The following is a 23,490-nucleotide window of genomic DNA, read 5'->3' as shown; positions in this document are numbered from 1 at the left end:
CTATCGCTGTCAAACTATCATCTGCCAATCTTTCCTTCCTTCCTTTCCTCCCTCCCTCCCTTCCTTCCGTGGGGTGCCCAACTCATCTAGAGGCAAGACAAAATTAATTTTTAAAACTGAAGTTTATTAAAATTTTTACGGAGAATGTAAAAACAAACACCAAGTAATACGGATTGGAAAGAAAGAAAGAAAAAATTCCCAAAGTGCTAAGAGAAAGAATAATAATAATAATAAAAAAATACAAAGACGCTTCCAATTTCTTTTGTGGCAAATATAAGTACAGTTACAAAAAATTGTTACCCTATGATTATAAAAAAGCTCACTTTTTTCTTTTATCTATTATTTTTTTTCTAATAATCAAAGCCACAAGTTGTAAGTGCATTTTTTTCCGCTCTCATGCAAAGTGTCTGTAAGGGATTTCCAGTTTCCAGATTCACTTAACAACTGTCGCAACAAAGGTCATTAAATGGGGCAAAACTCACTTAACAATAGAAAATTTGAGTGGAGGATTGCCTCTATCTTTATACATTCAAGACAATTCCTCTGGAAACAAATATCAACAATACATCATTTTATAAAAAATTCTCTTTAAGGTTAGAATACAATGTACATTTTAATCCTTTCAACTACATATTTTCCCATTGTTCCCTTTGTATATTGCAGCCAAGTTTTTAGTGCATTTTATCATGCATTCTTTCACATGTTGTTCTCCTGTTTCAAGTTTCAATAAAAGTTTATACATTTTAAAAATAACATACTCATCCTTAGTACATAATTTTGTTTCAAACTTACATTGTTCAAAACCGTAAAATATTTTAGCCACCGTAAGTTTTACATAAAAAAAAACTTATTGACAAAGATATCTGTCTATTGTTAAATCTTCTCTACATTTTATTTTACAATCCACTTGAGAAAATTCAAGTACATCAGGATAAATTAGTCAATTTATGATTACTTATCATTTCTCTCATCCATAAAATACTTCTCGAATTGAAAGGCACAAAAAGTGTTTTGGGGCAGAATTTCTGTTTCTATTTATTCTACACTCTGGAATAGCCCACCTGACATAACCATTTTTAACATCTACATTAGCTTTGTCATAGCAGGAGTTACAAAGATGACCCCCCAAATCTCCAATCGTGACCTTCTAAATACAGTAACCTATTTCGTAATACAGGGACAAAAAAAGTACATTTGATTTGATATTTCGATATAACTCAAACTGATATAACCGATATAAATAACCTTGTCATCTATTTAGTAATTTTCTTTCCTGTTAAAAAACTGACAATTCAGGAAGAACTTTTAGGAGCGCACAGCCAGCCTTCTTGGTTTCATAATACATCGAATATTGTTGGGACAAAGAAACGTGCAATAACGGATGGTCCCAATTTTTAAAATAGGACATCCAATTGTTGGTCTGGTTTGTCACCAAATGTTTGCCAAAATACCCTGGAAGCGACTTCCTACATTAAATCAGGAGTGTCCATCATTTTGACTTTTTTTTACTCTTCAGCCTGCTGCCTTTGAGATTAATTCTGGTAGGAAAAAGAAACCGTGAAAATTTCTAAAAGGAGCTCAGCTGGTAAATAAAAAAAAAAGCAGTGATAGGGAGCCGTCTTTTCCAACAGGATAAAATAACAGGTATGGTCCTTGCAGTAAAAGCAACAGGGTCTCACAAGCTTCTTCAAATGGATCCATTTATTATGCATCACCTTAATGGGCCAGAGATCACCAAACCCCCATAGTTTTAGCCAAAGGTAGATTATGCAGAAACCGGCCTGTCATTTAAATAGGTGAGGAGAAAGAGAACAATGTAAAGATATCCTCCTGACCCTTTTTACTCTCTCCCCAAAACAAAGGGGGGAAAACATAGAAATTTTCCATCTGCCTGATCCAGGTGACTGGAAGGCAATGAAAAGGCATAATATGAAACATGGCTGCGGTATTGAAATATGACTATTCTCTCCCCTCTAGCCCTGATTTTGTTACCTAGTTAGGTAATGAAAGGTCTGCAGGAAAACTATCAAACCTGGACAGCCCCCTTCCTCTTCCTTCTCTACACAATTCCCCCTCCCTTCCAGCGCTGATGATGTTATCTAGTTGGGTCATGAAACAACTGCAAGCAAAGCACCGAGCTCAGAGAGCAGCAAGGATCCCACAGTTCAACCCTGAGCTACAAATATCTGCTTTTTTATCAGGTACCAGATAAAGAATCCAACAGGAAACAAAACCCTAATCTATGAACTACCGAGGAGAAAGCTACAGCCCCATCAACACCGTCCAGGAAAGCTACTGTATATAAAGGGAGCAACCTAACCTCCTTCCTTCTAGCACTGATGAAGTTCCCTAGTTGGGTTATGAAACGTCTGCAAAAAAATCCACCAAGCTCAAGAGAGCAACAAGGACCCCACGGTCCAACCCTAACCCTAACCCTTAATCTGTAAGGTGGCATCAACCTTTTGGCCGATTTTGCTCAGCTGAAAGGCGCCGAATCTGATCGATGCGATGCTCGTATTGACAGTTGTGTGTTTGTGTTGAAGGACAGCAGAGGCTTTTCCTGGAACCTGACGAGGCCTCCAGTGCAAGGCAAAGGGAACGGATGGCGTTACCTAGTTCGGTAATGAAACATCTAACAGGAAAACTACCAAGCTCGGAGAGCACCAAGGGCCCCACTCCTTCAAATCCCTGGGGCTGTTTCAGACAACTTTTGCTTCTTCCTGGCAGGTGGACGGGTGGGCGCCTGCATAGAAGAGAGAAGGGGGGGGGCGTTAGTGAAACAGGCAAGCAACCTGCTTGTATAGGATGTAAGTTAGGGGAGAAAAGGAACGCAGCCCTTCTGCAGATCCTGAATCCGGGTCTCCACGTTATCGGCCTCCGAGCACCCCCAGGGCAGGGCAGGTCCAGTGGCTGCATTCCAACAGGATGCAACGCTTGGAGGGTTCACACTGAATGGCAGAGCTGGTGGGTAGACCTGGCAGCCCCTTTGCCCACGTACCCTGCAAAGGCAGCTGGTACATTTCAAGCTTTTGCTTCCCTCTCTGGCATTCACCAGCTCTCTAGCTAGTTCCCATTGCTGCAGGGCATCAATCAACGCTCTTTCTTTCTTTTCCCTCCCTCCCTTTCTCCTATCTCTTTCCCTCCCTCCATCCTCTCCTTTCTCTTTCCACCCACTCACCTACCTACCTATCCATCATTATCTCTATATCTTTCTCTTTCAATCTTTCCCTCCCTCCCCTTCTCCTATCTCTCTTCTTCCCTCCATCCTCTCTTCTTTCTATTTATTTATTTATTTATTTATTTATTTATTTATTTGTTTGTTTGTTTATTTGTTTGTTTGTTTGTTCCTATTTCTATACTGCCCTTCTCCAAATAGGACTCAGGGTGGTGAACAGCCAAAGTAAAAAACAGTACATACAAAATTTAAAAGCAGTTTAAAATAATTAAATATTTTGGCCGTAAATTAAAACAACCCAATTTAAAATCAGCCATCTAGCCATCCATCCATCCATCCATCAATCCTTTCTCTTCTATTCATCCATCCATCCATCCATCTTCTATCTCTTTCACATCCATTTCTCTCTCTCTCTCCACCCATCTATCTCTTTCTCTCTCATCCATTTCTCCCTGTCTCCCTCTCATATACACACACATAATTTTGGGAACCGCCAAGGCCCCCAGGCGGAGGTCATGGGGCACAAAGAATTCTGTAGAGAACAGATACCGCCCTCCCATCTGCCTTCCTCCTGATAACAGAGGTCGATGGATCGAAACCATCCTCTGCTATCAGGTGTCAGGGTGGCAATTAATCCCATTCTGCTTTTGGGTAATTGCACCTTGATTAGAGAATGGATCGTGACCTTTCCTTGAAGTATACTTTAAGAAAATAAAACCGAGATATATTCTAATAAACACATTTTATTATAAAGAAGTAAAAACATCTTACTAGCTAATTAATTACATCTTGGCAGCGTTCCTGCCAGACCTCTCTTGGCTGGAGAACAAAGAAAGTTTTAGAGAAGAAGGAAAGGAATGTAGACATGCGCAGTAGTTACTGATAAGGACTTGGCAAGCTACGGTAAGTCTGAAACTCCAAAAATAAGAGCTCAGCTAGTAAATACAAAAACACAGTGACAAGCTCTGCCTTCTACCTTCCAGCTTCTCTCTTTCTCTCTCTCTCTTTTGGGGTGAGGAGAACACTGTCCCTCTTCTTCTTCCTCACCTTGTTTGGACGTTTCTGGACCGGGAAGAAATCCTTCATGGTCTTGGCTGCCTTCCTTGGTCTTCCCTTGGCCTTGGATTCCCGGGCCTCACTGAGCTTCTGGCGGGTGTCTCGCCACCTCTTCAGGCGGCCCCGAACTCGGCTCTCTCTGCGGAAGAAGGGCTGGGGTGAAGATGGCAAAAAGTGGGGGGGGGAGGCAGGCACGGGGGGGGTGGTTTCACCCCCACTCATCTCGCAAGACCCATCTCCAGCAGGCAGCCCTGACTAGGCCTGGGGTGGACGGACACTGAGGGAACCCTAAGCTGAGAAGAACAGCTGGGAGATTTCAACCCTGTCTAGACAGAGATTTCCGGTCAGGATTCAAAACCTTCAGTGAAGGTTTTGCAATAAGATGGGGGACCTGGCGGTGATTTTCGGCTGGCCAAGCATCTCCAGAGAAAGGGGTCCACGTGATATTGGGCAGAGGGTTCCCTGGCCTTCCCAGAGGAGAGTCTGGCGTCCGGCTTTCTCATTCAGAGCAACTGGTAGGAGGAGGTGCATTTTCCCCAAATTTCCCCCCAGCCTCTTTTCTTGCCTCCACAGCTTCCTGCAACCTTCTCTCCATCTCCCAAGGCATCCCTGACCCTTCAGCCAGGCCGTCTCCTCTTCTCTAAACCTGGGCCCTCCATTTGGGCCTGGGTGACTACAACCCCCATCGTAGCAATAAAGGAGAATGCTTGCAGCTCAAGGTTAAAATGAGTCTCCTTGGTGCTCGTGGAGATTGGTGGTTTTCTTGCAGATGTTTCATGACCCAGCTAGGTAATATCAGAAGATGCAAACCTCACTTCCTTCCAGTACTGGATTATGTTATTTATTTATTTGTTTGTTTGTTTGTCATATTTCTATGCCGCCCACTCTCTGAGGACTCTGGGCGGTTTACACCAAAGACAGTATACTAGATAGCATATTGCCCCCCAACAATCTGGGTCCTCATTTGACCCACCTCGGAAGGATGGAAGGCTGAGTCAACCTTGAGCCGGTGAGATTTGATCCGCTGATCTGCTGAACTAGCAGTCAGCTGAAGTAGCTGCAGTACTGCACTCTAACCACTGCACCACCTCGGCTCATATTATGTTACCTAGTTGGGTCATGAAATGTCTACAAGAAAAGTACTAAGCTCGGGGAGCACCAAGGACCGTTCAGTTCCCCTCCTGCTGGGGTGGGAGGGAGCCCAGCATCCAGAGAGTCTTCCTAACTGCCTACTCGCTCAAATTTCCAACCCCCTCCTCCCCAGAGCTACAAAGCAGATGCCGACACGCTAAGACCCAGGCCGCGCCCTCTTGGGGGGCTCAAGGGGGCCAGTCGCGTTCCACTCACTTCATGTGCTTCTTGTGTGCAAGGAAGTTCACCAAGCCCTCCTCGTCCGGCTCCTTCCACTCCAGCACCAGCTGTGTCGGATCCGTCACCTCTGGCTGCAGAAAAAGCCGCCGCGTCTCTTCCAGGCACCAGCCGTCTGGCACAGGATGGCTCTGCAAGGGGAGAAGTCCTGAGCATCAACAGCATCTCTGCCCCACTGCTAAATGGCCTGGACCCCAAGACATCGGAGGGTGCGCCATGGAGGCCTTGCCAGGTGGGACAGATTCCTTGCAGGGCCTTTTCCAGGCCGGCCCCACGTCAGGACCCTTCACTGGGGAAAGTTCCAATACAGGTAGTCCTCGACTTACAACTGTTTGTTAAGTGACCATTCGAAGTTACAATGACACTGAAGAAAGTGACTTAGGACCGTTTTTCACCCTTATGACCGTTGCAGCCTCCTCATGGTCATGTGATCTAAATTCAGGTGCTTGGCAACTGGCATGTACTTACGACAGTTGCAGTGTCCCGGGGGCCACGTGTTGGAGGATCTCCAGGGACCCAGAAAATATTCCTTTGCTTCTTTAGTCTCGACTCCAAAGAGGGCCAAACCCTGATGCACTTGGCTGCTGCCTGCACCTCGGCCTTGGGATGGACGAGTTCATGGCACCTGGTGCTCCCTAAGCTTGGTGGTTTTCATGCAGACGTTGCATTACCCAACTAGGTAAAGTTATCAGGGCTAGAAAGGGGTTTGGAGAGGAGGAGGAGGAGGAGGAGGAGGAGGAAGACTGTGGGGTCCTTGGTGCTCTCTGAGCTTGGTTGTTTTCTTCCAGATGTTTCAGTACCCAAACTAGGTAACATCACCAGCTAGCACTGAAGATGCCACCTAGTTGGGATAATGAAATGTCTGCAAGAAAACCATCAGCCTCAGAGAGCACCAAGGACCAAGAGGAGCAAGGACAAACAAGAGGTTCTCCAAAGCACCAGAAGGCAGGACAAAAAAAACGATGGATGGAAACTAACCAAAGAGAGAAGCAACCTGGAATTAAGGAGAAACTTCCAAACAGTGGGGACAATTAAGCAACATTCTGGTGGGAACAGCTCGCCACCAGAAGTTGTGGGGGCTCCATCACGGGGGCTTTAAGAAGAGACTCCTGCCTGGGGAGGGGGCTGGATTAGAAGACCTCCAAGCTCCCTTCCAGCTCTATTCTGATTCTGACCCCTCATTTCAACCCTGAAGCTACAAATATTCTCCTTTACTTTGTTCGTGGCCATCTGCAGAGTGACCACACCGGGGTTTGTGGCGAATTCGGATGAGCAGCTGTAAGGCCTGACTGGGCGTGAGAGGCGTTTGCAGGAGGAGGAGGGGGTGCAACGGAGAAAATAAACCAAAGGAAGGATAAAAATAAACCCTCCATGCACCCCCTCTCCCCTTCCCCTTCCCCTAGACCTCCCTCTTTCCCCTAATCCCATCAGAGCTTGGCATTCAGACCGATCAGCCATCGACGGGCATCCAGAGATAATAAAACCATATTTACAAGCCATTCAAGTGGCTATAAAAACATAAAAGGAGGAAGCAAAATAAATGGGATTAGCACTGATGATGTTACCTTGTCAGGTAATGCAAGGAAATTACCACACTCGGAGAGCCCCCAAGGACCCCGCCTTTTTTTCCTGGACCCCCCCGATCATGCGCTTCCCCCTCCCAGCGAGCTTTGTGGCTTTTCTCAAGGGTCAGGAACACTTTTATTTACAACTATGAGGATCTGCTTAGCCCCTCTAAACTGCAACGCAAAAAAGACTCTTTGGGGTTTTTTCCGCTCTTCGGTGCCCACGTTCCCCCAAATCTTGGGAGCATCGTTGTTCAGGAGTCTTGTAAAGTAGGGACCCTACCACCAGCACTTTTGGATCTTTCTCCTCTGAGTCTACGCCATCTTTTCAAGACCACCCTTGGCCAGGGGTTTAGGAGAGGGGGGAGGCCAGTGGGGATGCTCGTACTGAGCTGTAGGGCAGCCTTAACATTTCCCTCTAAGGAGAAATTTCCTTGACAGTGAGGATAATTAACCAGTGGAACTACTTGCCTCCAGAAGTTGTGGGTGCTCCATCATTGGAGATTTTTAAGAAGAGACTGGACAGCCACTTGTCTAAATTGGTGTAGGGTCTCCTGCCTGAGCAGGGGGTTGGACTAGAAGACCTCCAAGGTCCCTTCCAACTCTGTTCTTCTGTTTACAAGACTTGCCAAGCCTTGGGAGGGTGCTCCCTTTCACAAGTTACGTGATGTCCAACCTAACAGCTTACGCCAGGCTAGCAAATACCAGTAAATTTATCTAGTCTAGCCAGAAATGAGTGCCTTTAAAGCAGTCATGATGCCTGGATATCGAACAAAAAAGTGCCTAGATTTTTTGGGGGGAGGTGGGGGCATGTTTCCACATGTGGTTGGTCCTTGCCTCCTTCTTCCTAGGGCTAAGAGAAAGGGACTGTGCCAAGTCACCCAGCTGGCTTCAGGCCTAAGGCAGGACTAGAACTCACGGTCTCCTAGAGACTGGCCCGGTGCCTTTACCTACTGACACCAGGCTGGTTCTCTCTCTGGAAATGGTCCTTTTGCAATAGCCTTCCGTTTATCCAAAGCGTGTAAAGCAGGGCTCTCCAACCTTGGCAACTTTACGACTTGTGGACTTCAACTCCCAGAATTCCTCAGCCAGCGAAAGCAATTCTGGGAGTTGAAGTCCACAAGTCGTAACGTTGCCAAGGTTGGAGACCCCTGGTGTAAAGCATCCGAAGCCCTTTAGAAAGTCTGCAGAGAAAGCTTCAAATGATGATGATGACGACGACGATGATGATGATGATAATAATAATAATAATAATAATAATAGATTTGGAGGTCAAATTGTACAATGAATGGTTGAGGGAGCTAGGGATATTTAGCTTAACAAAGAGAAAGTTTAGGGGTGATGTGATGGTAGTGTTTTGAGGGGCTCCAGAAGGCAGGACAAGAAACAATGAATGGAAACTAATCCAGGAGAGAAGCAACCTGAAACTAAGGAGAAATTTCTTGACAATGAGAACAATTAGCCAGTGTAACAGGTTTCCTTCAGAAGTTGTGGGTGCTTCATCACTGGAGGCTTTCAAGAAGAGACTGGACAGTAATTTTTCTGGAATGGGAGAGGGTCTCCTGCTTGAGCAGGGGGTTGGACTAGAAGACCTCTGAGGTCCCTTCCAGCTGTATGATTCTTTGATCATGATTAGAGAGACAAATGGCACGGCTGAGACTGACCAAGACCAGGCAGAACACGCAAGGCAACACATTGCCAGCTTTCCTTCCTGATCCCGCTGCTATGCTGTTAACGGGGCCTTCACAGAAACCTAAATGTCCTTGGAGATTCTCCATCATCCGGGTCATGGTTGTCCCAAAGGTGCTTTTTCCAAAAGGCAACTGGACTTTCTTGCTTTTCTTCCTTGAAAACGTTTCACTTCTCATCCAAGAAGCTTCTTCAGTTCTGACTGAATGGTGGGGGCTGGTGAACGGAAGGATTCTCAGAGAGAGTACTAACAACCAGATGACTGCAAGGCAGATAAATCCTTCCGCCCACCCACGCCCCATTCAAAACTGAAGAAGCTTCCTGGATGAGAAGCGAAACGTTTTCAAGGAAGAAAAGCAAGAAAGTCCAGTTGCCTTTTGAAGAAAAAGCACCTTTGGGACTTCACAGCCGTGTCAGGAACAGCTGGCTCTACCGCCTGTCGACAGCAGCTGGCGTTGGGCCCGGGAAGAGGCTGCCTGCCTGCAGAGGGCCAAGAATGGGATGGCGGGCAGCGGCGAGACCCGCCTGTTGGATACCTTACGACTGGTGTTCCGCAGCACCTCCTCGATGCTCCCGTGCAGCTGCAGCAGCTTCAGCGCCTTCTTGCGGCCCAACCCTCGGACTTTGCGGCAGTAATCACAGCCCAGCAGAATGCAGAGATCCACAAACTGGATCCAGCCGAGAGAAAGCAGAGAGAGAGAGAGAGAGAGAAAGTGGGGCGTCACTTTACAAAAGGCAGAGGGTCACTCCACCTACCCACCCACCTAGATTTTCTGAAAATCTGTAGAGGAAAAGAGTGCAGAGTGCAGAGGGAGCTCAACTGAAAGAATAAACTAGTAAGAAAAATGATCGGACGGACCCAATCATTTCTCTTCTCGGTTACGTCCACCCGACTCACCAGAGTGGGGAGGCAAGGAGTGTTGTGGGTCTCCTCTCCTAAGGAGGCCCATCTGGCAGGACTCAGAAGAAGGGCCTTCTCCATGGTGGCTCCCTCCCTCTGGGACATCCTCCCCACAGAGATACACTGGGGCCCCCTCTGGCACTCTTGCACAAGGCCCCCAAAGGCCTGGTTCTGCCAACGGGGCTGGGAAAGCCAGAGTGGTGGGAGGGGGCCCATCAAGTGGCTTATTTGATTGGGTGTTGTTGCCGGAGGGTGTGTGTGTGGGGGGGGTATTGTTCTTATTTATTGTTTGGTATATTTATTGGGTTTATCAGATGTTTATTGGGTTTTTATTCTTTGTAAACCACCCAGTCACTACAAGTGAGTGGGTGACCACATAAATCAAAATAATTAAGTAGGTAAGTAAACAAATAAGTTGATCCACACCTACCTCCACGTGGTCATTCTCCTGATGAGCCAGACTACAATCCCCTCATCCCCAACCAGCGTGCCACATGGTCACCAGCTCTGCCTGGGCTCCAGGCCTTCAGGCTGTCTTCCCTCTCGCTCTCAAGTGTCACTGGGGCACAAGCGGAAGCAGGAAAAGGGGGCGCCTCCATTGGGGTTCCCCAGCGTTCCTTTGGGACAGCCCTCTTCCATTTCATAGAATCCTAAGGCTGGAAGGGACCTTGGAGGTCTTCTAGTCCAACCCCCCCGCCCCCCCCGAAGGCAGGAGGACCTATACCCGCGATGGCGAACCTATGGCAGGTGTGCCACAGGTGGCACGTGGAACCATATCTGTGGGCACGCGAGCTGTTGCCCTAGCTCAGCTCCAGCGTGTATGTGTGCGCCAGCCAGCTGATTTTCGGCTGGCCCCATCCACGCCACCCTCCCCTCCCAGGAGTCTCCATGCAGCCTGTTTTGGATGCCAGGTAAGTACAGGGCTCACGCGGAGCTCTGGGAGGGCATTCTCGGCCTCCAGAGGGCCCCCCAGAGGGGGGTGGAGGCTGTTTTCACCCTCCCCAGGCTCCAAGAAAGCCTCTGGAACCTGGGGAGGGCGAAAAACGGGCCTACCGGGCCCACCAGTAACCTTTTTGCAGTTGCATGCCAAAAGCAGGCGGAGTGTGCGGGGTTGCACACGCATGGGTGCAGGGGGCATTGAATTACGGCTGTGAGCACGCGGACGCGCAACCTGCCCTGCTCCCCCTGTTTTTGGCACGCGACGGCAAAAAGGTTAGCCATCACTGACCTATACTATCCCAGATAAATGGTTCTCTGGTCTATTTTTGAAAACCTCCACTCATGGAGCACCCACGATTCTGGGAGACAAACTAACCCAGATTAAACTGGGTTAGTTTAAACCTGAGTCTTCGGAGAGGGGCGGCATACAAATTGAATTAATAATAATAACAACAACTGCAGCCCAGTGTCTGGAGGGTGTGTGTGTGTTTCTGTCTCTTGGGAATGGCTAAGGAGCCCCACTTCTGCTCGGCTTCCAAATCCAGTCAAGGATGGAGGGCAAATGCTGAAATGCTGGAGCTCAAATCAAGGCTGGTTCCCCAAACTACCTGGCACTGCCCCATACCTGCTCCTGAGTCATTCCCAGCTTTTGCAGGACGATGGGCAAGGAGATCTCTTCCAGACGGCTGGGGGGGAGGGGAAAGAACCAAATGGAGATCAATTAATTAATCTAATTCATTAATTTAAAAAAAAGCTAATTAAGACTTTTAGAAAACTATAAACAGCATTCCGTGGTCTTTGGCATATAGCTATGCCAGCACGTGATTCAGAGGTGAACGGCGCCCCCTAGAGTTGGGCTTCACTGGCAGGGGAAAAACATTACCTTTTTAAAAAAAAAATAAAAAGATTTAAGTGTCCAGGTAAATTGGAAACAAAATTTTGCAATTAATTATAAAGAATCTCTCCGGTAGGAAAGTCAACCTGTTTGGGTTTTTTTTTCTAAAAAAGAGATAAAGAGTTTTAAAAATCTGGACACTAGGGGGAACTAAAGTTTTTAATTAAAACAGAAAAATAAGACAAACCTGATTTAACTGCTATAGGAGTGACACAAGATGTTCTAACATTGGAAATACCGAGGGATGCTTTTGAAAAATGGAATCGGAAGTTAATATCAACAATGTCAATAGTGATGCTTGCTTCTATGATAGATTATGTACAAATGTTGTTTCGGAAAAAATAATAGGAGAGGAACAAGTTTTATTTGACAAAACACTGCAAAATTAACATCAAAAGTAGATCTACAAATGACAGGCTACAAGAATGACATGCTTCGTTGGGCACACAAAAGAAATCAGTTGATGCTTTAAAAATCAAGAGAATTAAATAATAAACCGAAAGAGTGACCTGGACAATTCTTTTATATTGAATTTACAAAAGCAGTTCATTAAAACTTGGATTAGTCTCGTGAGAAGAAAATTTTAAAAAATCTATATTACTTGACTGGAAGTTAAAGGAAGGAATATAAAGCTGGTTATTTGATCAAAGTTAAAATAGATATATTGTTATTTCAGGCAACCCTTAAGGGACGTTTGCTGACGACAGGACTGAAATGATGGTGCTTTATGGATTTGTTTGTACATAAGAGATGGACATGGGATGAAAATTGGCTATAGATGTAGGTGTAAAGTTACTAAAATTGTTTGCACTTATTATCACCTCTTTATATTTATATTTCTTTTTATTTACTAAATTCTTACCTTTCTTTTTGTATCTTTCCTCTACTTCTCTTTACCTTTGAACTTTTGACTCCTCTTTTAGCTTGCATTAATTCTCAGTATTGCCATGATAATCTTTTAATAATGTTATTTTTTAAAAGAGGGGGGTCACATTTTCCCAAAGGGACAAAACCAGTGGTGAAATCCAAATTTTTTTACTACTGGTTCTGTGGGCGTGGCTTGGTGGGCGTGGCAGGGGAAAGATACTGCAAAATCTCCATTCCCTCCCCACTCTGTGGCCAGGCAGAGGTGGCATTTGCCGGTTTTCCGAACTGCTCAAAATTTCCGCTACCGGTTCTCCAGAACCTGTCAGAACCTGCTGGATTTCACCCCTGGGCAAAACATCTGTTAGGAGCTGCTATTTGGCTCTTGATCAACCCTAGATTTGAGGGCCTAGGCAAGGTTAGAACATGGAATCATAGGGATGGAAGGGACCTCTGAGGTCTTCTAGTCCAACCCCTTGCTAGAGGCAGATGACATTTTTGTGTCTAGTCTGTCGCCACGGCTGAGGAATTCTGGGAGTTGAAGTCCACCAGCATCTCAACATTTAGAGACTATACTAGTTTACGGCTCTGGGGCTAAGCCCACCCCCCTAACACTCACCTCTTCGTCAGGCCAAGATGCCGCAGGAGGCGCACGGCCCCAAAGGGCAGGGCGTCCATGTCTTCCGTGGCTGCACACCAGGCGTGTCCAGATTTCACCAGGGCGGCACATGTGGCTTCGGCTTCCGCAGGAGCCTAGGTCACACACCAAGGGGAGGAAGGGAAACTTCCGGTCAGAGGGAGGTTGAAACAATGGCCTCAAATTAAGAAAGGAAGCCTATGGGGTTTCCGGTTTGAGTGCAGACGTTTCATGACCCAACTAGGTAACATCATCAGGGCTAGAAGGGGGCAGGATATGCTCTCTTTATATACAGTTGGTGGGAGTGAATCCTGCAAACCACTTGTATATATATACCAGAGAGCAAACCACTCCTTTGCAGCCCTGATGATGTTACCTAGCTGGGTCATGAAACGTCTATTCTCTTCCCTCTCTTCTTCCTCTCCCAAAATCCCACTCCCTTCTAGCACTGATGATGTTACCTAGTTTGGGTAATGAAATGTAAATACGAGTCAAGTCAGCAAGCGTCTTAATTTTGATCACGTGACCATGCTACAACGGTCATGTATGGAAAACAGTCAGAAGTCACTTTTCTTGGCGCCGCGGTAACTTCGAAAAGTCACTAAACGAACGGTTGTAAGTGGAAGACTACCTGTGACCTGCATTGCTCCCTCCCAGTCCAACTCCTTCTCCACTGGATCCCCTTTGCTATTGGGCTGGGAGGGAAGGGCTGGCCCAAAGCCCCCCAGGGGTCCTGAGAGGACCTGAAGCTGGGTGTCCCCCTCCTAGCCCGGCCCCTTCCCCACTGCAACCCTCCCCACCGGGATGCTGAGATGCTTGGAGACCCTGGAAAGCAGAGACCAATGTCCTGCTTTGCAGGTAAAACAGGTAAAAAACATTTCCAGAAATGCATCAGGACAAGATTCGGCCGTCCAAGATTCGCTTAACAACTGGGTTATTAATTTAACAACGGCAGTGATTTCCTTAACGACGGTGCTAAAAAGAGTCATAAAATGGGGTGTCTTGCTTAGAAATGGAAATTTTGGGCTCTATCGCAGTCATAAGCCGAGGACTACCTGTAGCCCAACCGCAGCGCCCAAGGCAACACTTCCAGCTGGAAGGACCAAATCCCTCCTCCTCCTGCTCCCATCTTGATCTGGGGGAGCCCAAAACAGAGCCCTCCCCCCCGCCCCCCAAAGCAAGGCGGTGCTCTCTTCACCATTTATAAATAAGACTGTTACCTGGATGTAAGGAACTCCCAGGAGGGTCAAGAGAGTCTCCGAGTCTCGTCTTGGGGGCCCTGCTGGAAGGAAGGAAGGAAGGAAGGAAGGAAGGAAGGAAGGAAGGAAGGAAGGAAGGAAGGAAGGAAGGAAGAGGGCAGGTGAGAGCTGGAACTCTGGAGACCCAACACGCCCCAGCAAAGAGGGAGTCTGGTCTTTACCTGCAGCCCCCCTCCTGGATCCAGAGACGGCGTCCCGTTTGGCCAGCTGCAAGGGAAAAGCAGGATCCAGTGATTTTCTAATAAAGGAGAATATTTATATTTATTTATTATATTTATTATATTCTTGAACTGGGGGATCCTTGGTGCTCTCTGAGCATTTTTTTTCTTTTCCTGCAGACGTTTTACAACCTAACTAGGGAACACCATCAGTGCTACAAGGGAGGGAGGTTTGGGGAGAGGAGAAAGGAGAAAGGAGGAGAAGGAAGCGGACTGTGGGGTCATGACCCAACTAGGGAACATCATCAGTGCTAGAAGGGAGTTGGGTTTGCAGAGAGAAGGAGGGGGGGGAGGAGGAGGATGCTTGCTGAGCTTGGCGGTTTTCTTGTAAACGTTTCATGACCCAACTAGGGAACATCATCAGTGCTAGAAGGGTGTGCAGAGAGGAGGAGGAGGGTGGTGGTGGAATCCTGAGCTGGGTTGCTTCCTTGCAAGGCATTTCATGACCCAAAGTAGGTAACCTCACCTGTGGGTGTGGCTTCCTTTGCCGGGCTTCCCGAACTCGGTCTCTAAGGGGGGGGCTTCGGTGGGCTACCTGGCTTCCCCCCAAAGGCCGGAAGATTCCCCAAACAGCCGGCTCTCTTCCCACGGAGTTGATCTGGGCATCCCCTCCCCGCACCCTCCAGATTCCTACGCACCACTGGCTGCTTCAGCTGTGGGGGCTTCCCATCGAAGACGAAGAGGGGCTTGAGGCCGTTTTGCAAGAGGTGCAGCGTCCGGAAGAAGAGCCCCTGCAAGGAACTGGAAGGGGAGGGGAGGCGGTGAGCAGGAAATGCAGGGAGTCCTTGACTTACAACCCCAGCTGAGCCCAACGTTTCTGAGGCTAAGTGAGACGGCTGTTTTACCACCTTTCTGGCCACAGGTGTTAAGCGAATCATTGTTTAATGTTGTTAAGTGAGTCACACAGTTGTTCTGGCTTCCCCACTGACTTTGCTTGTCAGAAGGTCACAAAAGAGGATCACCTGATCCCGGGCCACTGCAACCGTCATAAATTGAGTCAGTTGCCTAAATTTTGATCATGTGACGATGGGGGGGGGAATGCTGAAACGATTGTGAGAAAAACGGTCATAAGTCAGTTTTTTTCAGTGGCGTTGCGACTTTGAAGAGTCACTAAACGGACTGCTGTAAGTCAAGGACTAGCTGTACGTGTGAGCCAGGCCATGGAAGGGTCAGGCAGGGGCCGGGGCAGACAGCGCATCCCAGGCAAAACCCACCCACTCCCACCCCCACATTGTTCCCAAACCATCCTGGCAGGAGCAGGTGAGAATCCTCCACCCCACGGAAGGTCCGGCCTCCTTCAGTGGCGACTCATTCCGCCTGCTTAGTGGGGGGGGGAGGAGGTCCCCCCCTTTGCTCACCTGATGTTCTGCCCATGGCGGTTGATGATCTCTGGCATGGCTGTGCGGAACTGATAAATGGCCACGGAAGCGTCCAGCGCGACCACCCGCCCTGAGCCACAGAGGAGGAGGAAGGCCGGCTGAGCAGGCTGGAGGGCAAGGGATCCTTCTGCCCACCCACCCCCTTCAGCCGCTCGGCCTCCACTGGCACCAGCCCCCCCCCCTCCAAACCATCCTGGTCTCTTGAGGGCACACAAAGCCCCAGAAGGACGCCAGGGTTCCCTAGGGCTCCCTTTGCACTCCGTGCATGCTCAGGGACTGAGGGCAGGTGGGCCTTTTTTGCATGCTCAGGGACCGAGCGGAGAGAGGCCACTTTTGCACTCCTTGCATGCTCAGGGTCCAACGGTGAGCGGCTCCCCTATTCACTCTATGCATGCTCAGGGACTGGGGGGCAGGTGGGCCTTCTTTGCATGCTCAGGGACAGAGCACTTTTGCACTCTATGCATGCTCAGGCAGGGGGGTAACTTTTGCACTATGCATGCTCAGGGATTGAGGGCAGACTGGTCACTTTTGCACTCTGTGCATGCTCAGGAAGCGAGGTCAGGTGGGCTTTCTTTGCATGCTCGGGGACCGAGGACGGACCGGTACTCTTTGCACTCTGTGCATGCTCGGGGACCAAGGGTGGGTGGCCACTCCCTTTGCACTCTGTGCATGCTCGGGGATTGAGGGCAGCCAGGTCACTTTTGCACTCTGTGCATGCTCAGGAGGAAGCGAGGTCAGGTGGGATTTCTGTGCATGCTCAGGGATTGAGGGCAGACTGGTCACTTTTGCACTCTGTGCATGCTCAGGAAGCGAGGTCAGGTGGGCTTTCTTTGCATGCTCGGGGACCGAGGACGGACCGGTACTCTTTGCACTCTGTGCATGCTCAGGGACCGAGGGGGGCGGGGCTCACCGCGGTACTCCTGGAGGCTGGCGGGGCGCAGGGCGTCGGGGGCCTCCTCCTTGATCAGCTCGGCCAGCTTGACGATCCCCATAGCGGCGCGGGAGGAGCGACTCTGCAGGCGGGCGAGGGCGCCTCTGAGCACGTGCAAAGCGCCTCGGCGGCTCCGTCCCAGGAGGAGCCGCAGGAGGTTTTGGGCCACGGGCGCTGCCTCACCTCCCCGCTCGTGGACACGGTGGGACAACCACTCCCATCATCCGCGGCCAGCCGGGGAAGAGGCGCGATTCTCCACCAAGAACACCCGGCATCGGTGCGGCCGGAGAGTTGGCAAAACTGCGCATGCGCCGATGGGTCGCTCCCACTCGCTCACGAGGCTCTATGGTTCCGAGCTCTTGGTGCCGCTCTAGCCGAGGAGAACTCTATGCGGGGCGCTCGGCGGACTCTTGGCTTAGCGCAGGCGAGTCGGCTGCGTAAGGACGGGGGTCCGGCGGGGGCAGCTCCTGCACGGGGGGGAGGCTCCTGGGCCCCGATCGTGCCGGGGACGCCAATTGCCTTGCAGGAAGCGGGGCCCTGGAGGAAGGGGCACCCAGAGGCCATCCATCCCGCCACCCCTCCTTAGCGCAGCCTTGCAGACAGAGGACTCCGGCTGAAGGGCATCTCTTCCACTGCCCGCCCGCGTCCCACGGAAGAAGGCTTGCCTTGCAGGAAGCGGGGCCCTCGAGGAAGGGGTCCCCCAGAGGCCACCCATCCCACCCCTGCTTTGCGCAGCGTTGCAGACAGAGGACTCCGGCTGAGCTGACCCAGTGAAGTGGGGGCAGGGCAGGGGTCTCTTCCACCCTCCGGAGGGAGGCTTGCCTGCAGCCCCCAGCCTTCTCCCACGCCTGCCCTCTGAGCGTGCCCTGCAAGGGGCCTCTGGGGCGGGCTGCATGCCCCTCGCTGTCCCTGCAGCTGCGCCTCCTCCCGGCTTGGGTAGAGGGCAGCCTGGCCGAAGTGGGGCCCAAATAACCCCCCTCCGCTTTTCTCTTGCAGAGGCTCCGTCCCAATGCCCAGCTGGTCAGAGCAGGACCCAGCCACCTTCCTTGCCAACCTCCTGCTGCCTGCTGCCTGCCTGTATTCGGCCATTAGGACCTTCCAGGTAGGAAAAGGGCTGGGTGGCAGGGGAGGCAGCCGAGCCCCAGCCAGAGCTTTCACTGCCAAGACACCAGCTGGGGAGTGGAGCAGCCCCCCAGGACTGAGCCCCCTTTGCTGCCTCTCTCTTTCTGCAGATCAACCGGGGAGCTGCAGCCGGGTTTTTCCTCCAGGCCCTCGGGCCCCTTCTGGAGACCATCCCCTTTGGGCCCCGCTGGCAAGGAGCCCGGCCCCCAGACCACACCTGGCCCTGCACAGTGGTGGGGCTGCCGCTGCTGGCCTTTGGCTTCCACTGGCTGAACGGGGACTGCTTCACGGCCAACGTCCTCCTGGGAGGCGCCCTGATGCTGGCCGGCGGCTGGGGCTACTTCACCGAAGAAGGCAAGGCCATGGTGGTCCATTCGGTCGTCTCTGTGGTCACCATCACCATCTTCATCGTCTCCGTCTTCACCGGAAGCGCCTACGGGATTGTGGGCAGCCTCCTGCTGGGGGCGGGCGGCCTGCTGCCAGGAACTGGACTGTGGCCCCTGCTGGCCCCAAAGGAGACCGATGCCCTCCGTTGTCTCATGGCAGCCGCCAACCTGGCCCTGTGCCGGGCTCTCCAAGGGCAGCATCTAGAACTGGGCAACAGCTACAGGGAGTGGTTGCCTGTAGCAGCTTCTTGATGGGGAGGTCTGGGGTCCCGGGGGGAGGGGGAATGCCAATCTAAGGGACTGCAAGAGTCCTCTTGGGTCAATAGGAAATGCAGGGCAGAATTCCAAAGATTCCAGGGCCCATTTTCAAAATTGCAAGGGATTAACAAGAGTTGGAAGGAACTTTGTAGTCTAGTCCAACCCTCTACCCAAGCAGGAGATCCTACACCAGCGGTGTCAAACTCAAGGCCCATGGGCCAAATTCAGGCTGCAGGATGCTTAAATCTGGCCCGTGGAGCCAGCCTGGAAATAGCAAAGGACTGGCCCTCAGTGCCTCTGGCAGCCAAAACAGGCACGTTTTTGGCTGGAAAATGCAGGAGGCAGCTGTCCCATTTCCCCCACCCCACCCCTCCGGGCTGATCCGCAAAGGAGAATTACAATGCTGATCCGGTCCTCAAAGAAATCCAGTTTGACACCCCCTGCTCTACACCGTTTCTGTCTTCTTGAAAGCTTCCAGTGATGAAGCTCCCACAACTTCTGAAGGCAACTTCTCTGCCATTGGTTGATTGCTCTCACTGTCAGAAAATTTCTCCTTATTTCTAGGTTGAATCTCTCCTTGTTGAGTTATTATTCCTTGTCTGGCCTTCAGGTGCTTTGGAAAACAGGTTGACCCCCTCCTCTCTGTGGCAGCCCCTCAAATATTGGAAGACTGCTCTCCTGTCTCCCCTGGTCCTTCTCTTCCCTAGACTGGCCAGGCCCAGTTCCTGCAACCGTTCATCGAATGTTTTAGCCTCCAGTCCCCTCATCATCCTGGTTGCTCTTCTCTGCACTCTTTCTAGAGTCTCAACATCTTTTTTATAGTATGGTGTCCAAAACTGGATGCAGTGCTCTAGTGTGGTCTTACTAAGGCTTTACAGAGTGGTATTAGTACCTCCCTTGATCTTGATTGAATCACTTTGTTAATGCAATTTAGGATTGCATTGGCTTTTTTGGCTGCCACCGGACACGGTTGGCTCATATTTAGCTGGTTGCCACTAAGACTCCAAGATCCCTATCACAGTCACTGCTATTAAGCCTGGTTTCTCCCAGTCTATATGTGTACTTTTGGTTTTTCTTGCCTAAATGTAAGACTTTACTTTTCTCTACATTGAATTTCTACATTGATTCTTGTAGTCAGCCAGAGGACTCTGCTCTCCCTCCTGGGGGGGGGGGGCACAGGGGTTGCCTGAACTGCTGCCAGGGGGCACTTCAATGGTGGCAGTCTTGCATATGAACACATGCCAGGCGTAGTGACTAACATACCAGGCCTGCATTTTCTGCCCAGACCTCCAGATCAGGGGTCCCTTTGGAACGGGAAGTGAGCAGCCCAAGGTCTCTCTCTCTCTCTCTCCCCAGCTCTGCCCGCCAATGAAAAGCTGCCCGCTTGCCCCTCCAGGGCTCTTGCCAAGGGAATCCGATATACCTGGAGTTAAAGGGCAGCTTTCCTCAACTCCAAAATTAGACTGGGATGTGTTATGGCTCCAGAGCATAACAAACGATGACTAAGTACATACTATAATAGATACCCAGGTGATGTGAAGTTCTGGGGGTAGAGTCCTCTGTAATTGTCCTCTTTGCTTTCATTTGTGGCCAGAAGCAGGAAGTTGGGCTGGGTCGTGGAAGTGGTTGGCATACGTTTTTAGGTGTTTATGTCCTACCTTTACTGCTTTTATAATTAACTCAAGGAGGTTGAGCATAGCCACCACACTTCATTCCTTCTATTTTCCCCACAACAACCCTGAGAGAGGTGAGGACTGGCCCAAAGTCACCCAGCTGGCTTTCATGGCTAAGGTGGGACTAGAACTCACAGTCACCTAATTACGGGCCCAAAGTCACCCAGCTGGCTTTCATGGCTAAGGCGGGACTAGAACTCACAGTTACCTACCCTGTTTCTCCCAAAATAAGACACCCCCTGATAATAAACCCAATTGGGCTTTTGAGCGCATGGCAATAAGGCCAAGCGCTTATTTCAGGGTTCAAAAAAATAGAAGACAGGGTCTTATTTTCAGGGAAACACGGTAGTGATAGGCCTAAAGTCACCCAGCCTAAAATCACCCAGCCAACCCTAGATTTCAAAGTGGATTTATTTATTATCAAATTCTTATATGCTTAACACATTTCTGTACCACCACAATCAAGACAGACTCCTGGTGGCTTACATAGAACAGATACAAATTAAAACATCTGTGATGGGAATAAAATAATCGCAAATGCAATAAACAACATACCACTAACCTCCTTTTTTTACAATCTTGTAATCCATTCAGGGTAGACTACAAATAAAAAATGAAAGCACTTTTTTTTTTCTTTTAAAAAAGTCCTTTGTGCCAAATGGGAATTGAACAAGTTTTCCCCGTTCTCCATGAAGTTTATAAATTTATATAGCTGCTCATCTGTTGTACATGACTGGACTACACAGTTAAAAACATTTTCAAAAGTTAAAGTTCTGGATGCTGGAGTTCTAGGAAGACCCATCCAATTGAAACAAGGAAAGGAGGAGACCTGAACCGAGGAAAAAGGAGGAAAAGAGCTAGATAAATGAGGAAGATGAAAAGATCCGAGATGAAAAGAACATCCTGGGGAAAGCTACCATTTATTACACAGTTTCTCAACTGTGACAACTTTGGATTTCAACTCCCAGAATTCTCCAGCCAGGTTGGGAAATCCTAACTTATTAGAGACCAGGTATGGTGGCAAGCATTTAGCCATTCCATCGCCAGAACCAAGCTTAATAAAATTAAAGGTAAAGGTTCCCCTCACACATATGTGCTAGTCGTTCCAGACTCTAGGAGGCGGTGCTCATCTCTGTTTCAAAGCCGAAGAGCCAGCGTTGTCCAAAGACGTCTCCATGGTCATATGGCCGGCATGACTCAACGCCAAAGGCGCACGGAACGCTGTTCCCTTCCCACCAAAGGGGGTCCCTATTTTTCTATTTGCATTTTTTACGTGCTTTCGAACTGCTAGGTTGGCAGAAGCTGGGACAAGTCACAGGAGCTCACCCCGTTATGCGGCACTAGGGATTCGAACCGTTGAACTGCCAACCTTTCGATCAACAAGCTCAGCGTCTTAGCCATTGAGCCACCGCATCCTTCCAAGCCTAATAAATAGCCACAAATTATTTTAATTATTTCCCTCTCTCGTGGCTCCTTTCACAACATCCCTAATCAGGTCATTTCAGGATATTAAGCTATCTTCTGTCTTACCACAATACGCCCATCCTTAAAGTAATCTACGCCAAGAGATTGCGCAAGACCAACATCCTGTGATGTAAATTGTTTTCAAACCCTTTCTTGTCTCCGATGAAGCACGTGGTGTAAACACAGCCCATGTTTTGGTTTTTATAGGGGGCGGTTTCCTTGTTTATTTCTCTCTGTTTGTTTTTAATTAAGTCTGGCTTTGGTCTGGCCACCCCCAGGAAGATTATAAAAACAAACATAGAAATAATTTGGCCAGATCGGTCTTTCCAGAAGGATTGTTGTGGGATGTGAAAGATGATACAAGGCCAAGATTGCAAAACTCACTTCCTCCCACTGGAACTTCAGTAAAAATCTGACAAATAAATCTGACACGTAAAAGGAGTCCTACAATGAGAATATTTTATGGGCAAAAATGGAAAGATACTACTATAATTTCCCCACAATAGAAGAATAGCTAGAAATACTGGTGAAGCTAACACAGATGGCCAAATTAGCTGCTTTAATGAAAAGAATGCATCCAATTTTATTTCTACTTCGAAACTGCTTCTAAATTTTGACCTTGAGACACAACACCCCCCCCCCCCAAAATTGGGATTTCCTGATTAGATAAGTTTATTATTACAGAAATAGTTAGTATATACTAAGTACAGGTAATCCTTGACTTGCAACCATTTATTTAGTGACTGAAGTTACAATGGTGCTGAAAAAAGTGACTTACGACCATTTTTTACACGAGGATTGCAGCATCCTCATGGTCAAGTGATCAAAATTTGGAGGGTTGGCAACTGGCATGTACTTATGACAGTTGCAGTGTCCCGGGGTCACGTGATTCCCTTCTGAGACCTTCTGACAAGCCAAGTCAACGGGGAAGCCAGATTCACATAATAACCGTGTTACTAACTCAATTCACATAACCGTGTTATTAATGCGTTAACGATTCACTTAACAACTGTAGCAAAATGATTGTAAAATGGGACAAAACAACTGTCTTGATTAGCAACGGAAATTCTGAGCTCAGTCACGGTCGTACGTTGAGAATTACCTATATGCAAAAGTAAAAAAGTTGAAGCTGTAATGTTATTACTTTAATTTTACTCTGCTGAAAAAGAGATGGAAGTTTAATGTTTTCTTTTTCTTTGATTACCCTTTATCCCACATTTTTCTCTTTCCCCTTTTCCCCTTCCCTACTACCTTTATTTCCACTTGTATTTTAAGTTGGGTAAATTTAATAAAATCATATACAGAGACGAAAGAGGCCCTACAGATCAGCAGGTAAAACCAGCTATACTACTTGAGGTTTACTCACTCTGGCACGGCCACACCCGCTCATTTGGGCCTCTCGGGGAGGCCAAAGCCTTTAGAACATCTGGCTGTTTGCCCAGTTCCACTGCAATCCGGCTGCCTTATTTTTTTTTTCCCTAGGAAACTTGAGAAGCCCGAGAAAAATGCCAAACGCCCTGGAATAAAAGTAAACAGCTTGTTTCGGTCAGCGTCTCTTTCTTTGAAGTGGAAACTGCCCTCAAGACAGGTGTGATTGCAGACGGCCGCTGACCTCAGCAGTACCTGTTCCCTTGGCAGGGCTGCGGTTGAAGGAATATAATTCTGGGCTGCTAAGGCAGCTGCCCTGCTTGGTTCCAAAAGATTAAAGGTG

The 23,490-nt window shown here is 48.8% G+C and overlaps 2 protein-coding genes across 4 annotated transcripts; one reads left to right on the top strand and one right to left on the bottom strand.

The window, feature by feature from the left end:
- Window positions 1–103: 103 nt before the first annotated feature.
- Window positions 104–17,197, bottom strand: LOC117666927 (flap endonuclease 1-like). 2 transcript variants are annotated; one of them, XM_034419965.3, is made up of 11 exons: window positions 16,856–17,197; window positions 15,925–16,015; window positions 15,205–15,307; window positions 14,510–14,555; window positions 14,310–14,371; window positions 13,072–13,205; window positions 11,319–11,379; window positions 9,390–9,521; window positions 5,579–5,730; window positions 4,223–4,370; window positions 104–2,743 (listed from the first exon to the last, which is right to left on the bottom strand). In XM_034419965.3, exons 1-11 carry the CDS (start codon window positions 16,935–16,937, stop codon window positions 2,681–2,683), a joined length of 1,074 nt encoding a protein of 357 aa, XP_034275856.1. In that variant the 5' UTR covers window positions 16,938–17,197; the 3' UTR covers window positions 104–2,680. The 2 variants fall into 2 exon arrangements, with proteins under 2 accessions (XP_034275856.1, XP_034275858.1); XM_034419967.3 differs by having other exon boundaries at window positions 14,310–14,368.
- Window positions 17,196–20,942, top strand: TMEM276 (transmembrane protein 276). 2 transcript variants are annotated; one of them, XM_034420119.3, is made up of 3 exons: window positions 17,196–17,313; window positions 17,873–17,978; window positions 18,109–20,942. In XM_034420119.3, exons 1-3 carry the CDS (start codon window positions 17,222–17,224, stop codon window positions 18,634–18,636), a joined length of 726 nt encoding a protein of 241 aa, XP_034276010.3. In that variant the 5' UTR covers window positions 17,196–17,221; the 3' UTR covers window positions 18,637–20,942. The 2 variants fall into 2 exon arrangements, with proteins under 2 accessions (XP_034276010.3, XP_087747564.1); XM_087891438.1 differs by having other exon boundaries at window positions 17,249–17,646.
- The last annotated feature ends 2,548 nt before the right edge of the window (window positions 20,943–23,490 follow it).

The sequence above is a fragment of the Pantherophis guttatus genome, chromosome 3, assembly GCF_059756535.1.
Source record: "Pantherophis guttatus breed Tessera chromosome 3, ASM5975653v1, whole genome shotgun sequence".
NCBI lineage: Eukaryota > Metazoa > Chordata > Lepidosauria > Squamata > Colubridae > Pantherophis > Pantherophis guttatus.
Note: the sequence above shows the minus strand (reverse complement) of the source record. Positions and strands in the feature narration are given on the sequence as shown.